The sequence below is a fragment of the Mobula birostris genome, chromosome 10, assembly GCF_030028105.1.
Source record: "Mobula birostris isolate sMobBir1 chromosome 10, sMobBir1.hap1, whole genome shotgun sequence".
Lineage (NCBI taxonomy): Eukaryota > Metazoa > Chordata > Chondrichthyes > Myliobatiformes > Myliobatidae > Mobula > Mobula birostris.
In genome coordinates, this window is record NC_092379.1 from 66801852 (window position 1) to 66826185 (window position 24334).

Sequence of the window (24334 nt, forward strand, 5' to 3'; positions counted from 1 at the left end):
CCGCCTGCTGTACCTGCATGCCCACTTTCAATGACTGGTGTACAATGACACCCAGGTCTCGTTGCACCTCCCCTTTTCCTAATTGGCCACCATTCAGATAATAATCTGTTTTCCTGTTCTTGCCACCAAAGTGGATAACCTCACATTTATCCACATTAAATTGCATCTGCCATGAATTTGCCCACCCACCTAACCTATCCAAGTCACCCTGCATCCTCTTAGCATCCTCCTCACAGCTAACACTGCCGCCCAGCTTCGTGTCATCCGCAAACTTGGAGATGCTGCATTTAATTCCCTCATCTAAGTCATTAATATATATTGTAAACAACTGGGGTCCCAGCACTGAGCCTTGCGGTACCCCACTAGCCACTGCCTGCCATTCTGAAAAGGTCCCGTTTATTCCCACTCTTTGCTTCCTGTCTGCCAACCAATTCTCTATCCACATCAATACCTTATCCCCAATACTGTGTGCTTTAAGTTTGCACACTAATCTCCTGTGTGGGACCTTGTCAAAAACCTTTTGAAAATCCAAATATATCACATCCACTAGTTCTCCCCTATCCTACTAGTTACATGCTCCAAAAATTCTGTGAGATTCGTCAGACATGATTTTCCTATCACAAATCCATGCTGACTTTGTCCGATGATTTCACCGCTTTCCAAATGTGCTGTAATCACATCTTTGATAACTGACTCTAGCATTTTCCCCACCACCGATGTCAGACTTACCGGTCTATAATTCGCCGATTTCTCTCTCCCTCCTTTTTTAAAAAGTGGGGTTACATTAGCCACTTAATGCATCCACTATTTCTTGGGCCACTTCCTTAAGCACTCTGGGATGCAGACCATCTGGCCCTGGGGATTTATCTGCCTTTAATCCCTTCAGTTTACCTAACACCACTTCCCTACTAACATGTATTTCCCTCAGTTCCTCCATCTCTCTAGACCCTCGGTCCCCTACTATTTCCGGAAGATTATTTATGTCCTCCTTAGTGAAGACAGAACCAAAATAGTTATTCAATTGGTCTGCCATGTCCTTGTTCCCCATGATCAACTCACCTGTAAGGGACCTACATTCTGACTGTAAGGGACCTACATTTGTCTTAACCAATTTTTTTCTTTTCTCATATCTATAAAAGCTTTTACAGTCAGTTTTTATAATCCCTGCCATCTTTCTCTCATAAGCTTCTTTCTCTTTCCTAATTAAGCCCTTTGTCCTCCTCTGCTGTACTCTGAATTTCTCCCAGTCCTCAGGTGTGCTGCTTTTTCTGGCTAATTTGTATGTTTCTTCTTTGGAATTGATACTATCCCTAATTTCCCTTGTCAGCCACAGATGCACTACCTTCCCTGGTTTATTCTTTTGCCAAACTGGGATGAACAATTGTTGTAGTTCATCCATGCGATCTTTAAATGCTTGCCATTGCATATCCACTGTCAACCCTTTAAGTATCATTTGCCAGTCTATCTTAGCTAATTCATGTCTCATACCTTCAAAGTTACCCTTCTTTAAGTTCAGAACCTTTGTTACTGAATTAAGTATATCACTCTCCATCTTAATGGAGAATTCCACCATATTATGGTCACTCTTACCCAAGGGGCCTCGCACGACAAGATTGCTAACTAACCCTTCCTCATTACTCAATACCCAGTCTAGAATGGCCTGCTCTCTAGTTGGTTCCTCGACATGTTGGTTCCCGCATACATTCCTAGAAATCCTCTTCCTCAGCACCATTACCAGTTTGGTTCACCCAATCTATATGTAGATTGAAGTCATCCATTATAATTGCTGTTCCTTTATTGCACACATTTCTAATTTCCTGTTTAATGCCATCCCCAACCTCACTACTACTGTTAGGTGGCCTGTACACAACTCCCACCAGCGTTTTCTGCCCCTTAGTGTTATGCAGCTCTACCCATATTGATTCCACATCCTCCCGGCTAATGTCCTTCCTTTCTATTGCGTTAATCTCCTCTCTAACCACCAATGCCACCCCACCTCCTTGTCTTTCATGTCTATCCCTCCTGAATATTGAATATCCCTGAATGTTGAGCTCCAGTCCTTGGTCACCCTGGAGCCATGTCTCTGTGATCCCAACTATATCATATTCATTAATAACTATCTGCACATTCAATTCATCCACCTTGTTACGAATGCTCCTTGCATTGACACACAAAGCCTTCAGGCTTGCTTTTACAACACTTTTAGCCCTTATACAATTATGTTGAAAAGTGGCCCTTTTTGATTTTTGCCCTGGATTTGCCAGCCTGCCACTTTTACTTTTCACCTTACTACTTTTTGCTTCTACCCTCATTTTACACCCCTCTGTCTCTCTGCACTTGTTCCCATCCCCCTGCTACATTAGTTTAAATCCTCCTGAACAACAGTAGCAAATGCTCCCCCTAGGACATTGGTTCCAGTCCAGCCCAGGTGCAGACTGTCCTGTTTGTACTGTTCCCACCTCCTCCAGAACTGGTTCCAATGCCCCAGAAATTTGAATCCCTCCCCCTTGCACCATTTTTCAATCCACGTATTCATCTGAAATATCCTCCGATTTCTACTCTGACTAGCACGTGGCACTGGTAGTAATCCAGAGATTATTACCTTTGTGGTCCTACTGTTTAGTTTATCTCCTAACTCCTTAAATTCACCTTGTAGGACCTCATCCTGCTTTTTCCCTATATCGTTGGTACCTGTGTGCACCACGACCACTGGCTGTTCACCCTCCGACTCCAGAATGTCCTGCAGCCGCTCAGAGACATCCTTGACCCTTGCACCAGGGAGGCCACATACCATCCTGGAGTCTCGTTTGCGGCCGCAGAAACGTCTATCTATTCCTCTTACAATCAAATCCCCTATCACTATAGCTCTCCCACTCCTTTTCCTTCCCTCCTGTGCTGCAGAGCCACCCATGGTGCCATGAACTCGGCTGCTGCTGCCTTCCCCTGATGAGACATCTCCCCCAACAGTATCCAAAACAGTATATCTGTTTAGGAGGGAGATGACCTCAGGGGACTCCAGCACTACCTGCCTACTGCTACGCTGTTTAATGGCCACCCATTCCCCTTCTGCCTGTGTAGCCTTTACCTGCGGTGTGGCCAACTCACTGAACATGCTATTCACGACTTTCTCAGCATCGCGGTTGCTCCAGTATGAATCCAGTCTCAGCTCCAGCTGCTCAATGCGGTCTGCCAGAAGCTGCAGCTGGACACATTTCCTGCACACATAGTCATCAGGGACACTGGAAGTATCTCTGATTTCCCACATGCTGCAGGAAGAACAAACCACGGGGCCGATCTCAGCTGTCATGACCTACCCAATATGCTACAGACTCGCCGCCTTCCTTGCTTCATATAAAATACCACTGCAGACCGTTCTCCTTATAAAGAAACTTACCCAGCCTTACCTCACTTGGAGTGAAGCTCGTCCTCAGCCTCTGCTCGCCGAAGCCTCTCAAGACAAAGCTTTCCTACTCTGTCTCCCTCTACTCCGTCACCCGCTCCATCAAACTGCTCTCTTTTAAATACTCCCGCTGCCTCACAGACTGACTTACACGCACTTGCGCAGTCCTGTCCTGATCAACCGTCGAGAAAAATGATGCTTTCAGATGAGACATGGTCAAGAGGGGCACTCACAACATGGAGATGCAGCTGTAGCCTCTAACTCATTGGAGGGACAGCAGCTGATTGGCTGATCCTGGAGACGTCCATCCCCTTTTACTGACCAGGTCAGGTGAAGGCAAACCAGTACAAAGCTGCACTGTGAACTCCATGTCTCTATCTTGGCAAGGAATTGTGTTTGTTTTCCCATTGCAAATGAGTGCAAAGGAAACCTACAGTGGTGAGCTGGTCTATGGGTGAATACCTGCTGACATTGGCAGACATGCTCAGTCAATAATGGGTATTGTTATGTGGTAGTTCAAGGCATTTTAGAGGAACTTCCTATAAAACTGTGTGTGTACCAGTCTTTCCGTGAAATGAAAGAGAACATTGGCAGCTCGGGTTAACTGGTTGTTTGCTGAGCCAGGAGGTTAGGTGACAAATGTTTCATCACCATTCGAGGTGACATCATCAGTGCGCAATTGAATGTTGTTTCTGTGGAGTATTTACATTTATATTGGTCTGACTCATTGTCCTGATTGGTTGGCTAGTCTCACTGGCCGCTAGTCCCTGCTGCATCCCAGCCAACCAGATAGCTGACTGATTTCGGCTGGCCCGTATCCCTGGTTATCCGTTTGTTGTGAGCATTGATTCCTGTGGCTTATCCCCTTGGCCCCAATCCCACAGACACATAGATTTGTAAAATGTGTCCAATTCAATACCCTTGTTAATAGAGTCTTCCGTTGAGAACTAAGATTCAAAGAATTTTCTTGATTTCTTGTTTTGTGCTGCCGCCAGGATTTCTGTAGTTTCCCAGATGAACTTGTCTCCTTCTTGGTCTTCATGTACCAAGCTGAGTGACAGAGGATCATGTCTTCTCATGGCTAGCTGACGTTCATATGGTGTCAATTGTGCACTGATGATGTCACCTCAAATGGTGATGAAATGTTTCCGACCTAACCTCCAGGTTCAACAAACACTCCAATAAGCTGTCTTTCCTGTTTACAGGGAATGCACACAGAGGCTGGGGAGTCCACAAGATAGATGGTCCTGAAAAAGAGGCTAGCCATTGATTGATTCAAAATCCATCAGGTTAGCCTGACGTCGGTGCTGGGAAAGATGCTGGAGTCAATTATAAAAGATGAAATTACGACACATTTGGATAGCAGTAACAGGATTGGTCCAAGTCAGCATGGATTTACGAAGAGGAAATCGTGCTTGACTAATCTTCTGCAATTTTTTGAGGATGTAGCTATGAAAATGGACAAGGGAGAGCCAGTGAATGTAGTGTACCTGGACTTTCAGAAAGCCTTTGATAAAGTCCCACGTAGGAGATTAGTGGGCAAAATTAGGGCACATGGTATTGGGGGCAGAGTACTGACATGGATTAAAAATTGGCTGGCTGACAGAAAATAAAGAGTAGCGATTAACGGGTCCCTTTCAGAGTGGCAGGCGGTGACCAGTGGGGTACCACAGGGTTCAGTGCTGGGACCGCAGCTGTTTACAATACACATTAATGATTTAGACTAAGGGATTAAAAGTAACATTAGCAAATGTGCAGATGACACAAAGCTGGGTGGCAGTGTGAAATGTGAGGAGGATGTTATGAGAATGCAGGGTGACTTGGACAGGCTGGGTGAGTGGGCAGATGCAGTTTAATGTGGATAAATGTGAGGTTATCCACTTTGGTGGTAAGAACAGGAAGGCAGATTATTATCTAAATGGAGTCAAGTTAGGAAAAGGGGAAGTACAACGAGATCTAGGTTTTCTTGTACATCAGTCGCTGAAAGCAAGCATGCAGGTACAGCAAGCAGTGAAGAAAGCTAATGGCATGCTGGCCTTCATAACAAGGGGAACTGAGTATAGGAGCAAAGAGGTCCTTCTGCAGCTGTACAGGGCCCTGGTGAGACCGCACCTGGAGTATTGTGTGCAGTTTTGGTCTCCAAGTTTGAGGAAGGACATTCTTGCTATTGAGGGAGTGCAGCGCAGGTTCACAAGGTTAATTCCCGGAATGGCGGGACTGTCATATGTTGAGAGATTGGAGCAACTGGGCTTGTACACACTGGAATTTAGAAGGATGAGAGGGGATCTGATTGAAACATATAAGATTATTAAGGGATTGGACACACTGGAGGCAGGAAGCATGTTCCTGCTGATGGGTGAGTCCAGAACCAGAGGCCACAGTTTAGGAATAAAGGGTAGGCCGTTTAGAACGGAGTTGAGGAAAAAACTTTTTCACTCAGGGAGTGGTGGATATGTGGAATGCTCTGCCCCAGAAGGCAGTGGAGGCCAAGTCTCTAGATGCTTTCAAGAAAGAGATGGATAGAGCTCTTAAAGATAGCGGAATCAAAGGTTATGGGGATAAGGCAGGAACTGGATACTGATTGTGGATGATCAGCCATGATCACAGTGAATGGCGGTGCTGGTTCGAAAGGCCAAATGGCCTACTCCTGCACCTATTGTCTATTGTCTAAAGTCTTGCATTGCACTTTGTGCAGGGGGACAGAACCCTCATGTTTTCTTTATGAGTTAGAAGGATGACATTTGGCCCAGTGTGTCTATGCCCACATCTAGAGCCATCCCATTAATTCCATTGCCCCTCTTTTTAATCCATCCTCATGCCCACCAACATACATGGCCAATTAACCCATCAATCTGCAACTCAGAAACTGGAGCACTTCTGGCGAAACCTGCATGGTCACAGGGAGAAGGTGGAAACGTCACGCAGACTGCACAGAGGTCAAGATTGAACCTGAGTTAGAACATTGGAGAGCACAGCACAAGAACAGACCCTTCAGCCCACAATGTTGTGCTGAACCAGATAAAAAATAAATCAACCCCCCCAAAAAAATTAATCCCTCCTACCTACATCATGTCCATATCCCTCCATCTTCCTCACATTCATGTGTCTATCTGAACGTCTCTTAGAAGCCTCTAATGTATTTGCCTCTAACACTATACCAGGCAGCACACTCCAGGCATCCTCCACTCTCTGAATGAAAAGCTTAGCCTTCACAACCACTTTGAACCTACCCCTTCTCAGCTTCAATGCATGCCCCCTGATATTAGACATTTCTGCCCCAGGAAACAGACACTCCCTGTCTACTCTACCTATGCTCTCAGAATCTTATAAATGTGTATCAGATCTCCCCTCAGCCTTCACCAGTCCAAAGAAAACAACCCAAGTTTGTCCTGCCTCTCATGATACCACATGCCCTCTATACCAGGCAGCATCCTGGTAAAGCTCTTCTGTACCCCCTCCGAAGCCTTCTATAGTGGGATAGTTGGGTGACCAGAGCTGTACGCAATACTCCAGATGTGGCCTATCCAGAGTTTTATTAAGTTGTAACATAAGCTCTTGACTTTTGAACTCAATGCCTCAACTCATAAAAGCAACATTACCATAAGACTTCGTAACCACCCTGTCTCCTGCACCATCACCTCAGCCACTCATTCATCCATTCTCACCCCATTCTTACTTGTACTAGCCCATGGCACAGGGAGCAACCTGGAGATTACTATCTTGGAAGTTCTTTTCTTTAGCCTCTTCCCTAACTCTATATACTCACTGTGTAAGACCGCTTCCCTTTTCTGCCTATGTCATTGGTACCAATATGCACCACAACCTCTGGCTGTTCCTCCTCCCCCTTGAGAATATCCTACAGCCTCTCTGATACATCCTGGACCTTAACACCCAGGAGGCAACCCAACATTCTGGTGTCTCTCTTGTGGCCTCAGAATGTCCTGTCTATCTCCCTTACTCCTGAGTCCCCTATCACTACCGCACCGCCTGACTTTGTCCTTCCCTCTTGATCCTCAGACCCGGCCACAGTTCCACCACCCTGGCTGCTGCTTCCACGCCCTGATGGGTCATCTCCTCCAGCAGCATCCAAAGGTGTGTGGTTGTTGCTGAGGGGAAGGGCCACGGGGGAACCATGCACTGGCTTCTTGATGCCTTTACCTCTCCTGGTGGTCACTGACTAGTGAGTACTGAGCTGGCAGTGCTATGGAGCAGCAAAGCTAGCTGCCCTCTATTTCACAGGGACGTGAACACTCAGTTGTTAAGTGTATCCAAAGGTGAGACCGATAGTTATTTGGATACTGAAACCTGATTTGGGATTAGACTTAAAAGATGAACCAGGTCCAGGATCCACTGTGAACGGGTTTGAGGGGACGTATGATTTACTCCAGCTCCTATTATCTGATGTTGTTATTTTGGTGAATTCATTGCCACTGAATCAGCACTGAACCTTCACTAACCTTCATCCTCTTCAGCAAAAAGCGACTGGGAAGATCCTCTTTGGTTGCATCTGCCAACACCTGAGACTGGTTGAAGAGGACTACTTTGGTGTGGAGTTCAGCAATCGCCATGGGAACATGGTAAGTGATGACCTTTTTCAGTCAAATGGTAGCAAACTTAGTAGCAACATGAAGTTTAGAGAACTGATACTCAGACCAAATCGAATGCGAACCCGAAGAAAAATTTTGAAAAGTACTAAACAAGCAATTTTTCAGTTTATTAGAATGGTAGTTACTAACTTCATCTGTAAAAGTCTCAAAGCATTTCTAGGCAGTAGCCAGGATGTGGAGATAGAAAAGGCACGTAAAAAGGGCAATGTTATGATGGTCATAGGGATTTCAACATATAGGTAGATTGGGAAAATTAGGTGGGTGCTAGATCCCGAGAGAAGGAATTTGTAGAATGCTGATGGGGTGGTGTTTTAGAGCAGCTTATGGTGGAGCTCACTGGGGTAAAGGCAATTCTGTATTGTGTGTTGTGTAATGAACCAGATTTGATTGGGGAGCTTAAGGTAAAAGGAATCCTTAGGAGGCTGTGATCATCGTATGATAGAATTCACCCACCAGTTTGAGAGAGAGAAGTTAGAATTGGATGTTTTGATATTAAAACTGAGTAACGTTAATTACAGAGGCATGAGGGAGGAGCTGGCCATAGTTGATTGGAAGCGGACACCAGCAGGGATGACAGAAGAGAAGCAATGGCTGGAATTTCTGGGGCCAATTTAGAAAGCAGGGAATCAGTTTTTCTCAAAGAACCGTTCTAAAGGAAGGACAAGGTAACTGTGGCTGACAAAGGAAGCCAAAGACAACATAAAAACCAAATGTGGGCATCCAATATAACAAAAAATAGTAGAAGCTAGAGAGATGGGAAGTGTTTAAAAACCACAAAAGGCAACTAAAGAAGAAGAGTAAAGATGAAACATGAAGCCAATAATATATAAGAACCAATATAATAAAAAATACAAAAGAGTAGAAGAGAGGCAAGCATGTAAAATTGACCACTGGAAAATGACACTGGAGAAGGAGTAATAGAGGACAAAGAAATCTCTGACAAACTGAGTAAGTATTTTGTATCAATCTTCAATGTGGAAAACACCAGCTGTATGCCAGAAATTTGAGAGTATCAGGGGCAAAAGTGAGTATAGTCACGATTACTAAGGGAAAGGTGGTTGGGAGGCTGATAGATAAGTCACCTGGACCAGATGGACCACATGCCAGGGATCTGAAAAAGGTAGCTCAAGAGATTCTGGAGGCATTAGTAATGATCTTTCAAGAATCACTGAATTCTGGAGTGGTTCTGGAGAACTGGAAAATCACAAGTGCCAGACCACTGGTTAAGAAGGGAGGGAGGCAGGAAGCAGGAAATTATAGGCCAGTTAGCCTGACTTCAGTGGCTGGGAAAGTGTTGGAGTTCATTATGAGAGTCAGAGAGTCGTACAGAAGTATAGCACAGAAACAGGACCTTTGGCCCATCTAGTCTATGCCAAACTGTTTAAACTGCCCAGTCCCATTGACCTGCACCAGGACCGAAGCCCTCCTACTCTTCTATCCATGTAACTATCCAAACTTCTCCTAAACATTGACATCAAACTCACATGTACCACTTGCGTTGGCAGCTCATTTCACACTGTCACAACCCTCTGAGTGATGAAGTTATTATATTTTTCACCTTTAACCCATGACCTCTAGTTGTAGTCCCACCCAACCTCAGTGGAAAAAGCCTGCTTGCATTTACCCTATCTATATTCCTATAATTTTGTATACCACTATCAAATCTCCCCTCAATCTTAAAGGAATAAAGTACTAACCACCTCAGCCAATGCCAAGCAGGTTCTAGATGATCTGAACGATGTGATCAGCATGCACAAAACAGCACACCCCTGATGCCTTTCACAATCATTTTGGGGGATTTTAACCAGGCCAGCTTGAAAAAATCACTAAACAATTATCATCAACAAAACACTTGTACCACTGTTACACCACTATTAAGAATGCTTACTGTGATATCCCACACTCTCACTTCAGGAAGTCTGATCACCTGCTACTCCCTGAGTATAGGCAGAGGCTGAAGACTGCAGCACCAGTAGTGAGGACCAGGAAGGTACGGACAAGGGAAGCACAGGAGTGCTTACAAGACTGTTTTGAATAGGTGGACTGGACTATAGTCAGTGATTCATCTTTGAACCTGGATGAGTATGCTGCAGTTATTACTAACTTTTGTTAAAACCTGTGTGGATGAGTGTGTGCCTACAAAAACATGCCGTACATTCCCAAAGCAAAAGCCATGGATGAATCAGGAGGTTCATCGTCTGCCGAGGGCTAGATCTGTGGCATTTAAGTCTGGCAACTCAGGTCTGTACCAGAAAACCAGGTATGGCTTGCGGAGAGCTATTTCAATAGCAAAGAGACAATACCGAGTGAGGTTGGAGGTGACATCAGATGCACGTCAACTCTGGCAGAACGTTATTTCCTACAAAGTGAAACCTAATAGCATGAGTGGCAGTGATGCTTCACTACCAGATGAACTCAAACACCTTCTGTGCCCGCTTTGAAAGGGAGAATATAACTACTGCTGTGAAGATCCCTGCTGTACCCAGTAACCCTGTGATCTCTGTCTCAGAGACTGATGTCAGGCTGTCTTTCAGGAGGGTGAACCCTAGCAAGGAGGCAGGCCCCGATGGAGCACCTGATAAGGCTCTGAAAACTTGTGCCGACCAATTGGCAGGTGTATTCAAGGACATTTTCAACCTCTCACTGCTATGGTCGGAAGTTCTCACCTGTTTCAAAAAGGCAACTATTATACCAGTGCTTAAGAAGAATAATGTGAGCTACCTTAATGACTATCACCCAGTAGCACTCACATCTACAGGTTGGTCGTGACTAGACTGAACTCTTACCTCAGCAAGGACCTGGACCCATTGCAATTTGTCTATCACCACGATAGGTCAACGGCAGACGCAATCTCAATGGCTCTTCACACGGCTTTAGACCACCTGGCCAACACAAACACCTACATCAGAATGCTGTTCTTCAACTATAGCTCAGCATTTAATACCATCATTCCCACAACCCTGATTGAGAAGTTGAAGAACCTGGGCTTCTGTACCTCTCTCTGCAATTGGATCCTTGATTTCCTAACTGGAAGACCACAATCTGTGTGGATTGGTGATAACATCTCCTCCTCGCTGACGATCAACACCAGCGCACCTCAGCAATGTGTTCTTAGCCCACTACTCTACTCTCTCTATTCCCATGACTGTGTGGCTAGGTATAGTTCAAATATCATTTATAAATTTGCTGATGATACAACCATTGTCGGTAGAATCTCAGGTGGAGACAAGAGGGCATACAGGAAGGAGATATACCAACTAGTGGAGTGGAGTCACAGCAACAACCTTGCACTCAACGTCAGTAAGACCAAAGAGCTGATTGTGGACTTCTGAAGGAGTAGGATGAGGGAACATGAACCAATCCTCATGACAGGGATCAGAAATGGAGAGAGTGAGCAATTTCGAGATCCTGTGTGTCAAGATCTCTGAGGATCTAACCTGGTCCCAACATAGCGATGCAGCTGGCTATTAAGAAGGCAAGACAGCAGCTATAGTTCATTAGGAGTTTAAGGAGAATTGGTTTGATACCTAAAGCACTCAAAAGCTTCTATACATGTACCGTAGAAAGAATTCTCATAGGCTGCACTCACTTTCTAGTATGGGGGGAAGGGAGATATGCACAGGATTGAGAGAAGCTACAGAAAGTTGTAAAATTAGTCAGCTACATTTTGGATACTAGCCTCCATATTATCCAGGACATCTTCAAGGAGTGGTGCCTCAGAAAGGAAGCATCCATTATTAAGGACCCCCACCACCCAGGACATGCCCTCTTCTCACTGTTACCAACAGGTAGGAGGTACAGAAGCCTGAAGGCACACACTCAGCGATTCAGGAACAGCTTCTTCCCCTCTGCTATCCAATTCCTAAATGGACATTGAACTCATGATCACCTCCTCACTTTTTTATTATTTCCATTTTTGCACTTTTTAAAAATTTAACTATTTTATGTATATACACACATACTTTTTGTAATTGATTTAGTTATTTTTTTATTTTTCTATATGATCATGTATGGCATTGTACTGCTGCCTCTAAGTTAAAAAACTTCACAACCTAAACCTGATTTGGATTCTGACCAATTCAAACTTTTCCTCTAACTCAGGTCCTCCAGTTCCAGCAACATCCTTGTAAATTTTTTCTCTACTCTTTCAATCTTATTCATATTTTCCTGTAGGGAGATGACCAAAACTGCACATAATAGTCCAAACTAGGCCTCACTAATGTCTGAAACAACTTCAGCATAACATCCCATCTCCTGTACTCAATACCTTGATTTATGAAGGCTAAGGTGCTAAAAGCTTTCTTTACAACTTATCTACCTGTGATGCCACTTACAATGAATTATGGATCTGTATTCCCACATCCCTTTGTTCTACCACACTGCTGAGTGCCCTGCATAAGACCTACTCTGGATGGTCCTACCAAAGTGCAACACCTCGCACTTGTCTGCATTAAATTCCATCTGCCATTTTTCAGCCCCTTTTTCCAGCTGGTCCGGATCCAAAGGCAAGCTCTGATTGTCTTCCACACAGTCCACTACACCTCCTATCTTGACAACATCCACAAATTTGATGATCAGTTAACCACATTATCATTCAAATCATTGATACAGATGACGAACAACAATGGACCCAGCACCGATCCCTGTGGCACTCAACTAGGCACAGGTCTCCAGTCAGAGAGGCAACCATCTACTACCACCCTCTGGCTTCTCTTCTCTTCACTTCTACAGACTCTGTGTCTGTTTGCCAAGTAAATACAGGTGCAAAATATCAATTGAAGATCTCCCCCTTCTCTCTTGGCTCCACGCATCCATTACCATTTTGATCTCCAAGGGGGCGTATTTTGTCAGAGATACCTATCTGTGTCTACAGATGGATATATTTAAAATGGATGTTGATATATTCTTGATTACTAAGGGCATTTAAGGTTAAGACAAGAAGGCAGGAGAATGGGGTTAAGAGGGAGATTAAATCAGCCATGATTGAGTGTCAGGGCAGATTTGATGGGCTGAATGGCCTAATTCTGCTCATATGTCTTATGGTTTTGTTACAAAGTTGTGCAGCGCAGGGCACAGTGATGAGGTCTCAACGCTTGCAGATGGTGACCTTCTGAGAAGGTCAGTGGCCGTTCCCACGAGTTTCCTTGTCCTTGTGTGGCAGTTTTATCTGTGCTTACTGGTTGAGATTGGGGAGTGCATTGGTGTAAGAAAATCGAGCATGTCCCTGTCCACTGGGATGCATTTCCCCACTGAAGAGATCTACCAGAGTGAAGGAGGAATCATATGCCCATCCCAGAAGCATGGAATTCGCAGCAGGAAGTTCTTCTCAAGATTCACAAGGGCGTGGAAACCTTCTCCGTATATAAAGAGCCCAAGTTGTTAAGGGAAAACTGAATGGATCTGTAAGTCCAGCAAATAGTTGCCTGCATGTGTGGGGAACCAATAGTGCTCCAATGCCCAAATTAACATGCATTCTTCACTAAAATTTATCAAATTATAGGAGGCATTAGTAGGGTAGACAGTCCGAATCTTTCTCCCAGCACAAAATTTTCAAACACCTGAAGACATGCATTTAAAATGAGAGTTAGAAAGTTTAAAGTTGTGTGGAATAAGTTTTTTTTTACACTCAGAGTAGAAGGTGCCTTGAGCAGGTTGTCAGCAGTTGTGCTGGAAGTACTTTCCTTCAGTCTTCACTGTGGAAGATGCTAGCTACGTGCCAGAGGTCCGTGAGTATCAGGGAACAGGAAAAAGTGCGAGGCAAACTGAAAGGTCTTAAGGTGGATAAGTCACCTGGACCAGATGGACAATATCCCGAAGTTCTGAGAGAGGTTGCTGAAGAGATATTGGATGCATTGGTCATGATCTTTCAAGAATCACTTGATTCTAGCATGGTCCCGGAGGACTAGACTCCACTCTTCAAGAAGGGACCAAATGTCACTCGACTCTTTAAGAAGGGAGGAAGATAAAAGAGAAGAAATTATAGGCCAGTTAGCTTAACCTCAGTAGTTGAGAAAGTTTTGGAGCCCATTATTAAGGATGAGCTCTCAGGGTGCTTGGAGACTAATGATAAAATAAGTTAAAGTCGGCATGGTTTCTGTCAAGGAAAATCTTGCCTGACAAATCTGTTAGAATTCTTTGAGGAATTAACAAGCAGTGTGGACAAAGGAGAGGCAGTGGATGTCATTTACTTAGATTTTGAGAAGACATTTGATAAGGTGCCTCACATGAGGCTGCTTAACAAGATAAACCTCAACGGTGTTACAGGAAAGATACTGGCATGGATAGAGGAATGGCTGACAGGCAAGAGGCAGTGAGTTGGAATAAAAGGGGCCTTTTCTGGTTGGCTGCCCATGACTAGTGGCATTCCTTGGGGGTCAGTCTTGGGACTGCTACCTTTCACATTGTTTGTCAGTGATTTAGGTAGTGGAATTGATGGCTTTGTGGCAAAGTTTGCAGATGATACGAAGTTAAGTAGAGAAGTAGGTAGTGCTGAGGAAGCAATGTAATTGCAGTAGGACTTGGACAAATTGGAAGAATGGGCAAAAAAGTGGCAGATGGAATACAATGTTGGGAAATGTATGATAATGCATTTTGATAAAAGGAACAATAGTGTGGACTATTATCTAAATTGGGAGAAAATTCAAACATCAGAGGTACAAAGGAACTTAGGAATCTTCGTGCAAGACTCCCAGAAAGTTAATTTGCAGGTTGAGTCTGTAGTAAAGATGGCAAGTGCAATGTTGACATTTATTTCAAGGGGAATAGAATATAAAAGCAAGGAGATAATGCTGAGGCTTTTAAGACGCTAGTCAGGCCACGTTTGGAGTATTGTCAATGGTTTTGGGCCAGTTATCTCTGAAAGGATGTATTGTCAGTGGAGAGAGCCCAGAGGAGGTTCACAAGGATAATTCCAAGAATGAAAAGGTTAACATATGAGAAGCGTTTGGCAGCTTTGGGCCTGTACTCACTGGAATTTAGAAGAATGTGTGGAGATCTCATTAAGACCTATCAAATGTCAAAAAGTCTAGGTAAGATGGATGTGGAGAGGATGTTTCCTATGGTGGGTGTACCAAGATCTAGAGGGCACAGACTCAAAACTGAGGGGCAACCTTTCAGAAAAGAGGTAAGGAGGAACTTTTTTAGCCAGAGAATAATGCATCTGTGGAATGCACTGCCACAGACTGCAGAGAAGGGCAAGTCTGTGGGTATATTCAAAGCAACAGTTGATAGATTCCTGATTGGCCGGGGCATCAAGGGATATGGCGAGAGGGCAGGTGTATGGCATTGAGTGGGATCTGGGATCAGCGACGGTGGAGTGGTGGAGCAGACTCAATGGGCTGAATGGCCTAATTCTGCTCCTATGTCTTATGGTCTTGTGGCTGGAAGCAGATCTGATTGATGATGCTGTTTGAAAGGCTGTTAGGTAGACAGATAAGTATGCAGCATATCGAGGGCAGGCAGAAGCAATTTTGTTTAATTCAGTATCATATACAACACAGGCATTACAGTCTGAGGGCTCTGTTCCTGTGCTGTACCATTCTATGTTCTAATGTGGGAAACTGAGGGGAGAGTTTATAGTGGGGCAGACAATCATGTGGGTCATAGGCACTTTCTTTCCCAGGGAAGGCAAATGTAAACAAGAGGTGATGGGTTTAAGCTGAGGAGTAAAAGCTGTAAAAGCGACCCAAGGGTCAATTTCTTTACACAGAGGGTCGTGCACATGTGGAGCAAGCTGAGGCAGGTACTGTAACAACATTCAAAACCAGTTTGCATAATCGCATGGAGAGCAGGGACGTGGGCCAATTGGGCAAATGAGGCTAGCCATGGACTAGCTGAGCCGAAGATCCTGTTACCAGGCTGTGTGGCTTTATGAATCCATGAAATCAAAATCAGTTAATTCATTCCTCTACTGACACAACTCTGATTCTGAGGAACAGCAGAGCTCTGCTGTGGCTGTTTGGGAATAACTTGTGGCAGGGAAACATAGAGTCATTGTACCCTTGACCTCTACAGGGAGAGCAATTCAGGCATGAGAGCGTGAAGATCTTCCCAGAGACTGCCACATATCACTGATTACTCCCTTGGAAAACCTGAGCCCATGACTGCATTGTCAATCAGAGAGGTTCCAGTGTCATTGGGAGTAGTCACCTCTGGGATGGGCCATTCCTTTGCCTCCTGCCCAAGATATTCGACCCACACTGAATGGCCAGCTATGGCCATTCCATTAAGCAAAGCTGCCAACAGTATCCCCACTGCGGCGCCTATTGAAGGAGCCTCAGCAGCTAAGTCTGGAGGAAGCATTCCTGTTAGTTGTAGTCCACTCTGTGAACTTTGGGGGGCAGTGAGCTTTCTAGCTGCTTACTCAACACCACTACTGTTCCAGGTAAAACAAGCAACAAATGAGTGTGGTGTGAAGACTCAGCCATCAGGGTGATCAGTTTCCTGCTCCGGTTTATCTCACTACAGTCAGAAGTGGTATGACATTACCTGGTGTACGCATGACTCTGGGAGAAGGACAAAGCTGCTAATGTTTACAACGCTTGGCTGTACAGGCCATCAGCCTGGTCGTTCCCTGACCCCATAACTTCTGGGAAGTTTCACATCCACAAACATGGAGAGAGCTATCTCAGCCCATACCAGGAATCCTGATGTCAGGCCTTTCATCATCTACTGAATGTGTGAAGACTACCCTGTCACATGACACTGATCTGAAACTCTTGTCTATTTTCAGGTCTGGTTGGATCCCCTAAAACCCATTTTCAAACAAATCAGAGGTAAGTGTTTCAAAATGAGCTCTGCTGAAGCACCAAAAGATGCTTTAAGTTGTGAATGTGTGGTCCATGTTCTCAAACGTGCAGCATGACCTTCACCGAGGTACACGGAACAATGAGGAAATGAAATTCAAGGGCAAACGTCACTTGAGTTATATTTTGGGCAGAATAATTTTCATTCAGTGTACCTTTTCCTATAGGTAGCTCAATACATGACCTTCCAAACCAGGATGCTCAACAAGTGTGGGACTGGTTGGACTATCACTCTAGATCTGAGCAAGTGTTGTCTCCCAAGATGCTGTGTGTATTTTTACAATGCCGCAGATTGTGCAGGGGTAGGAGGCTGGCACTGAGACAGTGAATGTGCTTGCCCTCACTTTTGCCCCCCTTTTCCCTTCTTGCTTTACCCCAGTCCGCTGCCTCAGTACTTGCTTTGGATTTAACCTTTTCCCGTTCTGTCCTAAAGATGTTAAGCTGAAGCATTATCTCCGCTTCTTTCTTCAGCCAATGCCACCTGACCTGCTGAGTGTTTGCAGCAGTTTCTGACTGAAAGTTTGCTTGTTTCAGTGTAACCATCTAACCCATGCAATGTCAAATACTAGAGGGCATAACTTTAGGATGAGAGGAGGAAAGTTTGAAGCTGTCGTACAGGAAGTGGTAGGTGCTTGGAACATGCTGAGCAGAGAGGTAGTGGAAGTAGATCCACGTGAACCGGCGGAGAGTGAAGGGATATGGGTCACAGGCAGCAGGTGCGACTAACGAGGATGGTACAGCCATCAAGGGCTGAGGGCTCTGTTCCTGAGCTGTACTATGTACACAAGGGACATGACTGACATGAGCCCTGGGTAATTTGTTGTGTATTTCTTGACTGCTCTTTCTGTTGTTCCGAACTAAACTTGGTAAATTAAATCGGATAATTATTGTCCCATGCACAGTAGTACAGTGAAGACCCTTGTTTTTCATACCATCCCTACAGATAACTTCATCACGTCAACACATCGAAGATGTGCACGTGAAAAGCAGTGACAGAACTGGGCCTGACCTGAAACATCATGGTGTCCCAACAGATTTCATGACCAGGTTCACTTGAGTTTGCTTTAGAGTGAGAGAGGGTGGCACTGAAATTGATTCACTCGCCCAGCATAGTCATTATAACTCTGCTGAGCCAACATTGGTATTATGGCAGAGATCACTGTAACCAAGGCAGTGTCTTTATCAACAGCACTAACTCCAGCATCCCTCCAGCCTATGTTACTGCCAGGTTTAGGATGGTCAGGCCCTATGTTCATTAAACTCCCTCCACCTCTCTGCTTGGCCTTCACTCCTCAGAGTTAAATTAAAGGGGTTTACTCCCTGACCTATGATAGGCAATGACTGCTTTAGTTGGGTGGAGCCACTCCTGGCCTCTGTTCTAAACAGGACTATCCTAGATAGGATTAAATGCACCTTCAATTAAATTAAGATTTATTCTTATTGAAAATTTAACTTTAATGAACATAAAGGAGCAGGTTCTGTGTTAGTTATTATGTGTATTCCTGCTTTACTGCTTTCAGTGTACCTCGCTGTCACATGACATGAGAAGAGCAGTGGAGACACAAATCCCTGTACTTCACAATCAACTCTAATGTAAATGGTCATTATTTTGATTGTCACATGTGACACTGGTGAGGATCTCTTGCTCTCAAAAACAAGTACCTGGAGATAACTGAGATGCATTTCTATACAGCTAAGGAAAACCACTAACTCCCTCCCTCCACAGATTCTATCTGATCTGATGAGTGTTTCCAGCATTTTCTGTTTTTGGTGATAAAAGGAGCAAACTTCCTCCGTAGATTTGAGTCCAGAGTCTAAAGTACGAAGGCCCAGTACGCAAGGGAACAGGTGTCATTTTATAACTGAAGACCAAGGATTAAATCTGTCCCAAACCACAGTTACTGTAACTGTGGATCATAGTAGACTAGGTCTTCCACTCAATACAAACTTCGGGAGGTTGGAAAATTCATGCCATTGGGTAATGGAACCAACTGTTCCCTTTTTCTTGCTCCAGATACCACCATCAGCAGTCTTTTGTGTCTCTCTTTTCTTTTGAATAGGTGAGAAGAATGTTCTGTTCCAGTTTGTAGTGAAGTTCTTCCCACCAGATCCCAGCCAGCTGAAGAAGGAACTGACAAGGTGGGAACAGACTATCGCCTGATCTCTGAGATGATAGCTTCATGAAGTTTTGGATGAGCTGATCAAGATGTTTGAAGTATTCAAATGTGGTCAGATTCAGACCCCATTGGGGCTTCTGGGAAGGTCACACAGTAGGTCAAGAAAAGCTGGGACAGTGGAATACAAAAAATAGGAACAGGTTTAAACCACTCAACCCCTCAGGTCTGCTGCAGACCTTAATTCTGCATAGCCTTCAATTCTCTGATCTGTCAAGTGTGTATGTACTGCCACCTTAAATCCATTTAATCATCCAACCTCCAATACCCTCTGGATAAGAAATTACAAGGATTCACCACCCACGTGAGAAGGAATTTTGACTTACACCTATCTTAAATGACCAGTTCTTTATTTTGAAACAATGTCCCCTCATTCCAGACCTCCTCTTAGATAATAATTTCTGCAGAAAATTCTTCAACTCTTAGGATTCAGTCACTTTGACATTGCTCCCACTGCCCAATATCTGTTCCCTTGCAAAGGATCAAAGCAATGGATGATAGTTTGGGGGCATTGGCTATGGGAATACTTTGTGCCCAATTTGCAAAGGACTCTGATACATTAAGACAATGTTTTGATGAGGTACATGTGGTCTGCACTTCCCATAGGCTAATCAGCATGACTAGTATCCCAGAAAGGATAACACCATTATATTCCAATGACTGAAACCATGCTTATGGCCTTCTGATTTTTTATTCAGAACTTTGAAGTTGCCAGTTATCTATAATTATCACAATAGGGCATGGAAACAGCAGACTTGTCTGTCTCAACACCCAAAGTAGAGCAGTTTTGATTCACCATAGACTGAGAGAACTGTTGGTTCACTAGACAGATTCACTGCCTTCTGAGGAAAAATTGAGCCAACTTGGTCTGTACTCAGAGTGCTGAAAAACAAAATGGAATTTCATTTAAAAATACAGAATTCAGACAGGACTGGATCAGCTGGATGTGTGGAGGATATTATGTCTGCCTTTCGGGATAGCGAACCAGTGGTCACCACATCAGTATAATTAGGATTGAAAAGAGAAGACATTTCATTATGCAAAAGATGGTGCATGTGTGGAATCCATTATAGAGGCTAAGTGGTTGAATGTACTTAACAAGGAGGTGAATGAATATAAAAGTTAACATCATAAAAAGTAACAATAGACATGGGGGGTGGGGGGGGGGGGAGAATGGACATATAACAAAGTGATAGAGGATCATCCAAAGACATTGAATAGTCAAACAGGCGAAGGGTTGAACTCCTGCTTCTCAAGTTTCTAGACCTCATAGTAACGATGCTAAGATTACTAGCATGGTGAATTAAGATGCCCAATACATTTCAGAATTTGGCTTCTGAGATGCAAAATGACAGAATGCAGAAAGCCATCTATAGAAGTAAAGAAATTAATTAATCCTGCCTTCCACATAACAATACACACACGCAGTCTGTTCATTTTCCTTCTGTTGTCTCAGTTTCCTTTGTTTAATATATGGTTTCACTTGGGCTTTTGGTCTTCAGATCCCATTTAGCCTTCCTGTGCTTATAAATCATCACATTTTCTGGTTCTGGTGTGAGCCATGGGTCAATTGGAGCTTCCTTACCTTGATACAAAAGCATTAGGCACATCATCAAGAGTGAGTCTCCAGTACAGTGGTTAGGGAGAGACAGTCCCTCAGGAGGCCAACATAACAGCAAATATTAACTGGTCTTTTATCTCACTGCTGTTGGCTGGGCCTTGCTGTACATAAACTCAGACTCCATTTCAAGTGTACTTAGTAGTCTTAAAGAGATTTACGAATGGAAGTTTCCAATTTTGCCTCTTGTACCCAGTAAGGTGGCCGCTGAGTGTATGTTCGTGGTCTTCTGCTGCTGTAGCCCATCCACCTCGAGGTTCGACGTGTTGTGAATTCAGAGATGCATAACATGTCTAACCTGGTTGTATGCCACGCCACTGTTGTAAAGTGAGGTTATCTGGGTTACTGTCACCTTCCCATCAGCTTAAACCAGTCTGGGAATTATCCTCTGACCTCTGTCATTAACGAGGCAATTTCAGCCACAGAATTGCTGCTCGTTTGATATTTTATTGTTTTGTGGACCATTCTCTGTAAAGTCTAGAGACTGTTGTGTGTGAAAATCCCAGGCAATCAGCAGTTTCTGAGATACTCAAACCACCCCGTATGGCAGCAACCATCATTCCACGGTCAAATTCAGTTAGGTCACATTTCTTTCCCATTCTGATGTTTGGTCTGAACGACAACTGAACATCTTGATCATGTCTACATGCCTTAATGCACTGAATTGCTGCCACACGATTGATATTTGCATTAATGAGCAGGTGTAATAAAGTGGCCACTGGGTGTATGACGTTAACTAAGAAAACCGATGTGGGGGAATGTTTAGGTAGTTCTGTATCATATAATCTATGGATTATACAGTAAAATAAATGTTCACTGTTCCTTAAGAAATGAAACTCACTGCTGAACTTTTCCAAACAAGTGAGGTACAACCCAAACACCCCACAACCAAAGTTCAAGTAATTGAACTTTACTTCTTGTGACCGACAATTTTGGAAATATTTGTATAGTTGTTTCACTGAACAATAAAACACTTGTATCTATTGGTATCGGCAGGAAGAGCACACATCTCCAGTAGAATCCATTACTGCAGATACACAGGTCAGCAGAAGTTGCCTCAACTCAGAGTTAGATGGCTGGGCTTCTTTCCCAGCTTCACCATCAGCTCTGCTCGATGACATTATTGTGGGCCTTCATTAGAGTCCTTTCTTGACTGGAAGAAATTCCCATCAATTGGATATTAGGAGGAACAAAGCCTTTGCCGTCAATCCCTTTGCATGGACTTTGTAATTTCTTTTTCTTCACATCCCTCCCTGAGGCTCTCCCAGTTTGTGTAGTCCATGTCTAGTCTGAAGGTGAGGTAAGCAAACATCCCTTCATTGCAAATCTTGCCCATGCCTCAGCTCAAAACCGTTACTCACTGTAACTCTGTTCTCACAATTTCAATTCTCTCTAATCAATTCCCACAAGATGGCCACTCATTCTCCATCTCACTCTCAGTTAGTCCGCCCCAAATTTCCTCCCCAACAAACTTTGTTATAAACCTGTGAAACAAGCAGGAGATCTCATACTGTGTGCGTTTATAACTCTACTGACTCAACAAACAGTTCCTTTTTTGCGGATGACTGACAGTTTGTGTTTTTTCCCTGATTCCCAGTGTTTCTTCTCACTTCTTTTGGTAATTCCAGACAATTATCCTGCACTTACACCTTCCCTGGGCCGTTAAAATGAAAGACTGTGCACCATTTAACATCAAATACATTTCATAACAGGTAGCCATCAGGCTCATCGTCTATGCTGGTTTTCTGAGCATTCCCGTGAGTCTCACTGCCCCACTTGCTTCCCTGTTCGCTTGGAGTACAGTGCTCAGATCTGGTTGCCTTGCTACAGGAAGGATATGGAAGCTTTAGAGAGGTACAGAGGAGATTTACTAGGATGTTGCCTGGGTTACAAAGCATATCTTGTGAAGATAGGTTGAGCGAGCTTGCACTTTTCTCTTTGGAAGGATGGAGAACGAGAGGTGACAATAGAGGTGTGCGGATAATAAGGGGCACACACAGAGTGGACAATCAGAGAGCTTCTCCCAGGGTGGAAATGGCTAATACGAGAGGGCATAATAAAAGGAAAGTTTAGGAGATATGTTAGAGGTACAGCACTGTACAGAAGTTTTGGGCACACACATTTTTAGCTGGGGTGTCTAAGACTTTTGCATTGGCATGAATCTGTCAAACTGGAGAGGCGGGAACAAAGGAGGTTAGGAACGGTGAGGGTAGAGCACCACGGGAGGAGTGTGGGACAGGGGGAAGAGAAGGAGTTCCGGGGGAGGGGTGGGTTTGGTTCGGGTACAGACACCAGGCAAGGGCATTTGATTCCAAACAATTGGTTTATTGATCATTACAGAATATTTCTCTGGTGCTTCCCACTCCTTCCCTTCTCCCTTCCCCTTTTCCCAACCATGATCCCCCTCTCCCTGCCTCTTTCCCACGCTCAGTCCACAACAGAGACTCGCCAGATTTAGCTTTATTATCATCAGTCACGTATGTCATGAAATTTATTTTTTTTTGTGGCAGCAGTACTGTGCAATACATAAAATTACTACAGTACTGTGCAAACGTCTTAGTTACCCTAGTATATATATGTGCCTAAGATTTTTGTACAGTGCTGTGGGTATTTTTACACTTGAGAGTGATAAGTATGTGGAACACACGGTCAGGGGTCGTGGTCGAGGCAGATACATTCAGGAGATTTAAGAGACTCTTAGATGGGCACGTGGATGAAAGAAAACTGGGGGCTATGTGGAAAGGAAAGGTTACATTGCTCTTGGAGTAGGTTAAAGGCCAAAGGGCTTTTACTGCCTTGTTTTCGATATTCTGTGTAACATTCTGTCATATGCCTATTATCTACTGATCCCACCAATTCTCCTGCCATCCACCCACACTGGAGGTGACTTACAGCAGCCAAATAATCCACCAGCATTACTTTGGCATGTTGGAGGATACCGGAGCACCTGGAGGAAACCTATGTGCCACAGGGAGAACGTGCAAACCCCACACAGACAGCACCCAAGGTCAGTGGAGCTATGAGATGCCAGCAGCACTATGACTCCCTCTCCAGTACAGATCCTCCTTCTTACTCCCTCTACCCCCTCCATTCTTTTCCCTGCATTTGGGATCTGGGATTATGCTACCTTTTCCAATACTGATGGAAACGGTAGGATCGTCCCGTCTTTCAGATCCCAAGTCAGGGTCAAAGTCCTGAATTCAGGTCTTTGATCGGAAGCATTAACTCAAAGTCAAAGTCAATGTCAAGTTTACTGCTATTTGCACAAGTACATGTATCTCACGTTAAATGACAAATTTACTTACAGCTGTGTCACTGGCACAGGGGCATCATATGATTAGAATCAGAATCAGACTTGCCATTACTGACATACGTTGTGAAATTTGTTGTTTTACAGAATCAGTGCAGTGCACAAAAATTACAATAAATTACAAATAGCATATATCGAAATAAATAGTGCAAAAAGAGAGTCAGTGTGAAATGATCATAATAGTCATGGCATTTGAGGTTGTGCTGGTTGACTCAAGAGCCAAATGGTTAAAGGGAAGTAGCTGTTCTTGAAGCAGTTGGGTGGCTGGGACCTTTCAGATTCTGTACCTCTTGCTGAAGGAAGCCGCGAAACGATGGCATTACGCAGGTAGTGCGGATCTTGATTCAATTCAATAAAATTTTATTGTCATTCTAACCATACATCAGCTCTGCAGGGCAGAATGAGACAGTGTTTCCCAGGA

General features: G+C 44.1%; 1 protein-coding gene across 1 annotated transcript in view; it reads left to right on the forward strand.

Annotated features, from left to right (window-relative positions):
- Positions 1-24334, forward strand: part of LOC140203695 (FERM domain-containing protein 7-like) — a 97787-nt gene that overhangs the window by 19568 nt on the left and 53885 nt on the right. The window contains exon 2 of the mRNA XM_072269741.1: positions 7873-7977. Within this exon, the coding sequence (XP_072125842.1) occupies positions 7873-7977 (105 nt within the window). The remainder of the gene's footprint in view (positions 1-7872; positions 7978-24334) is intronic.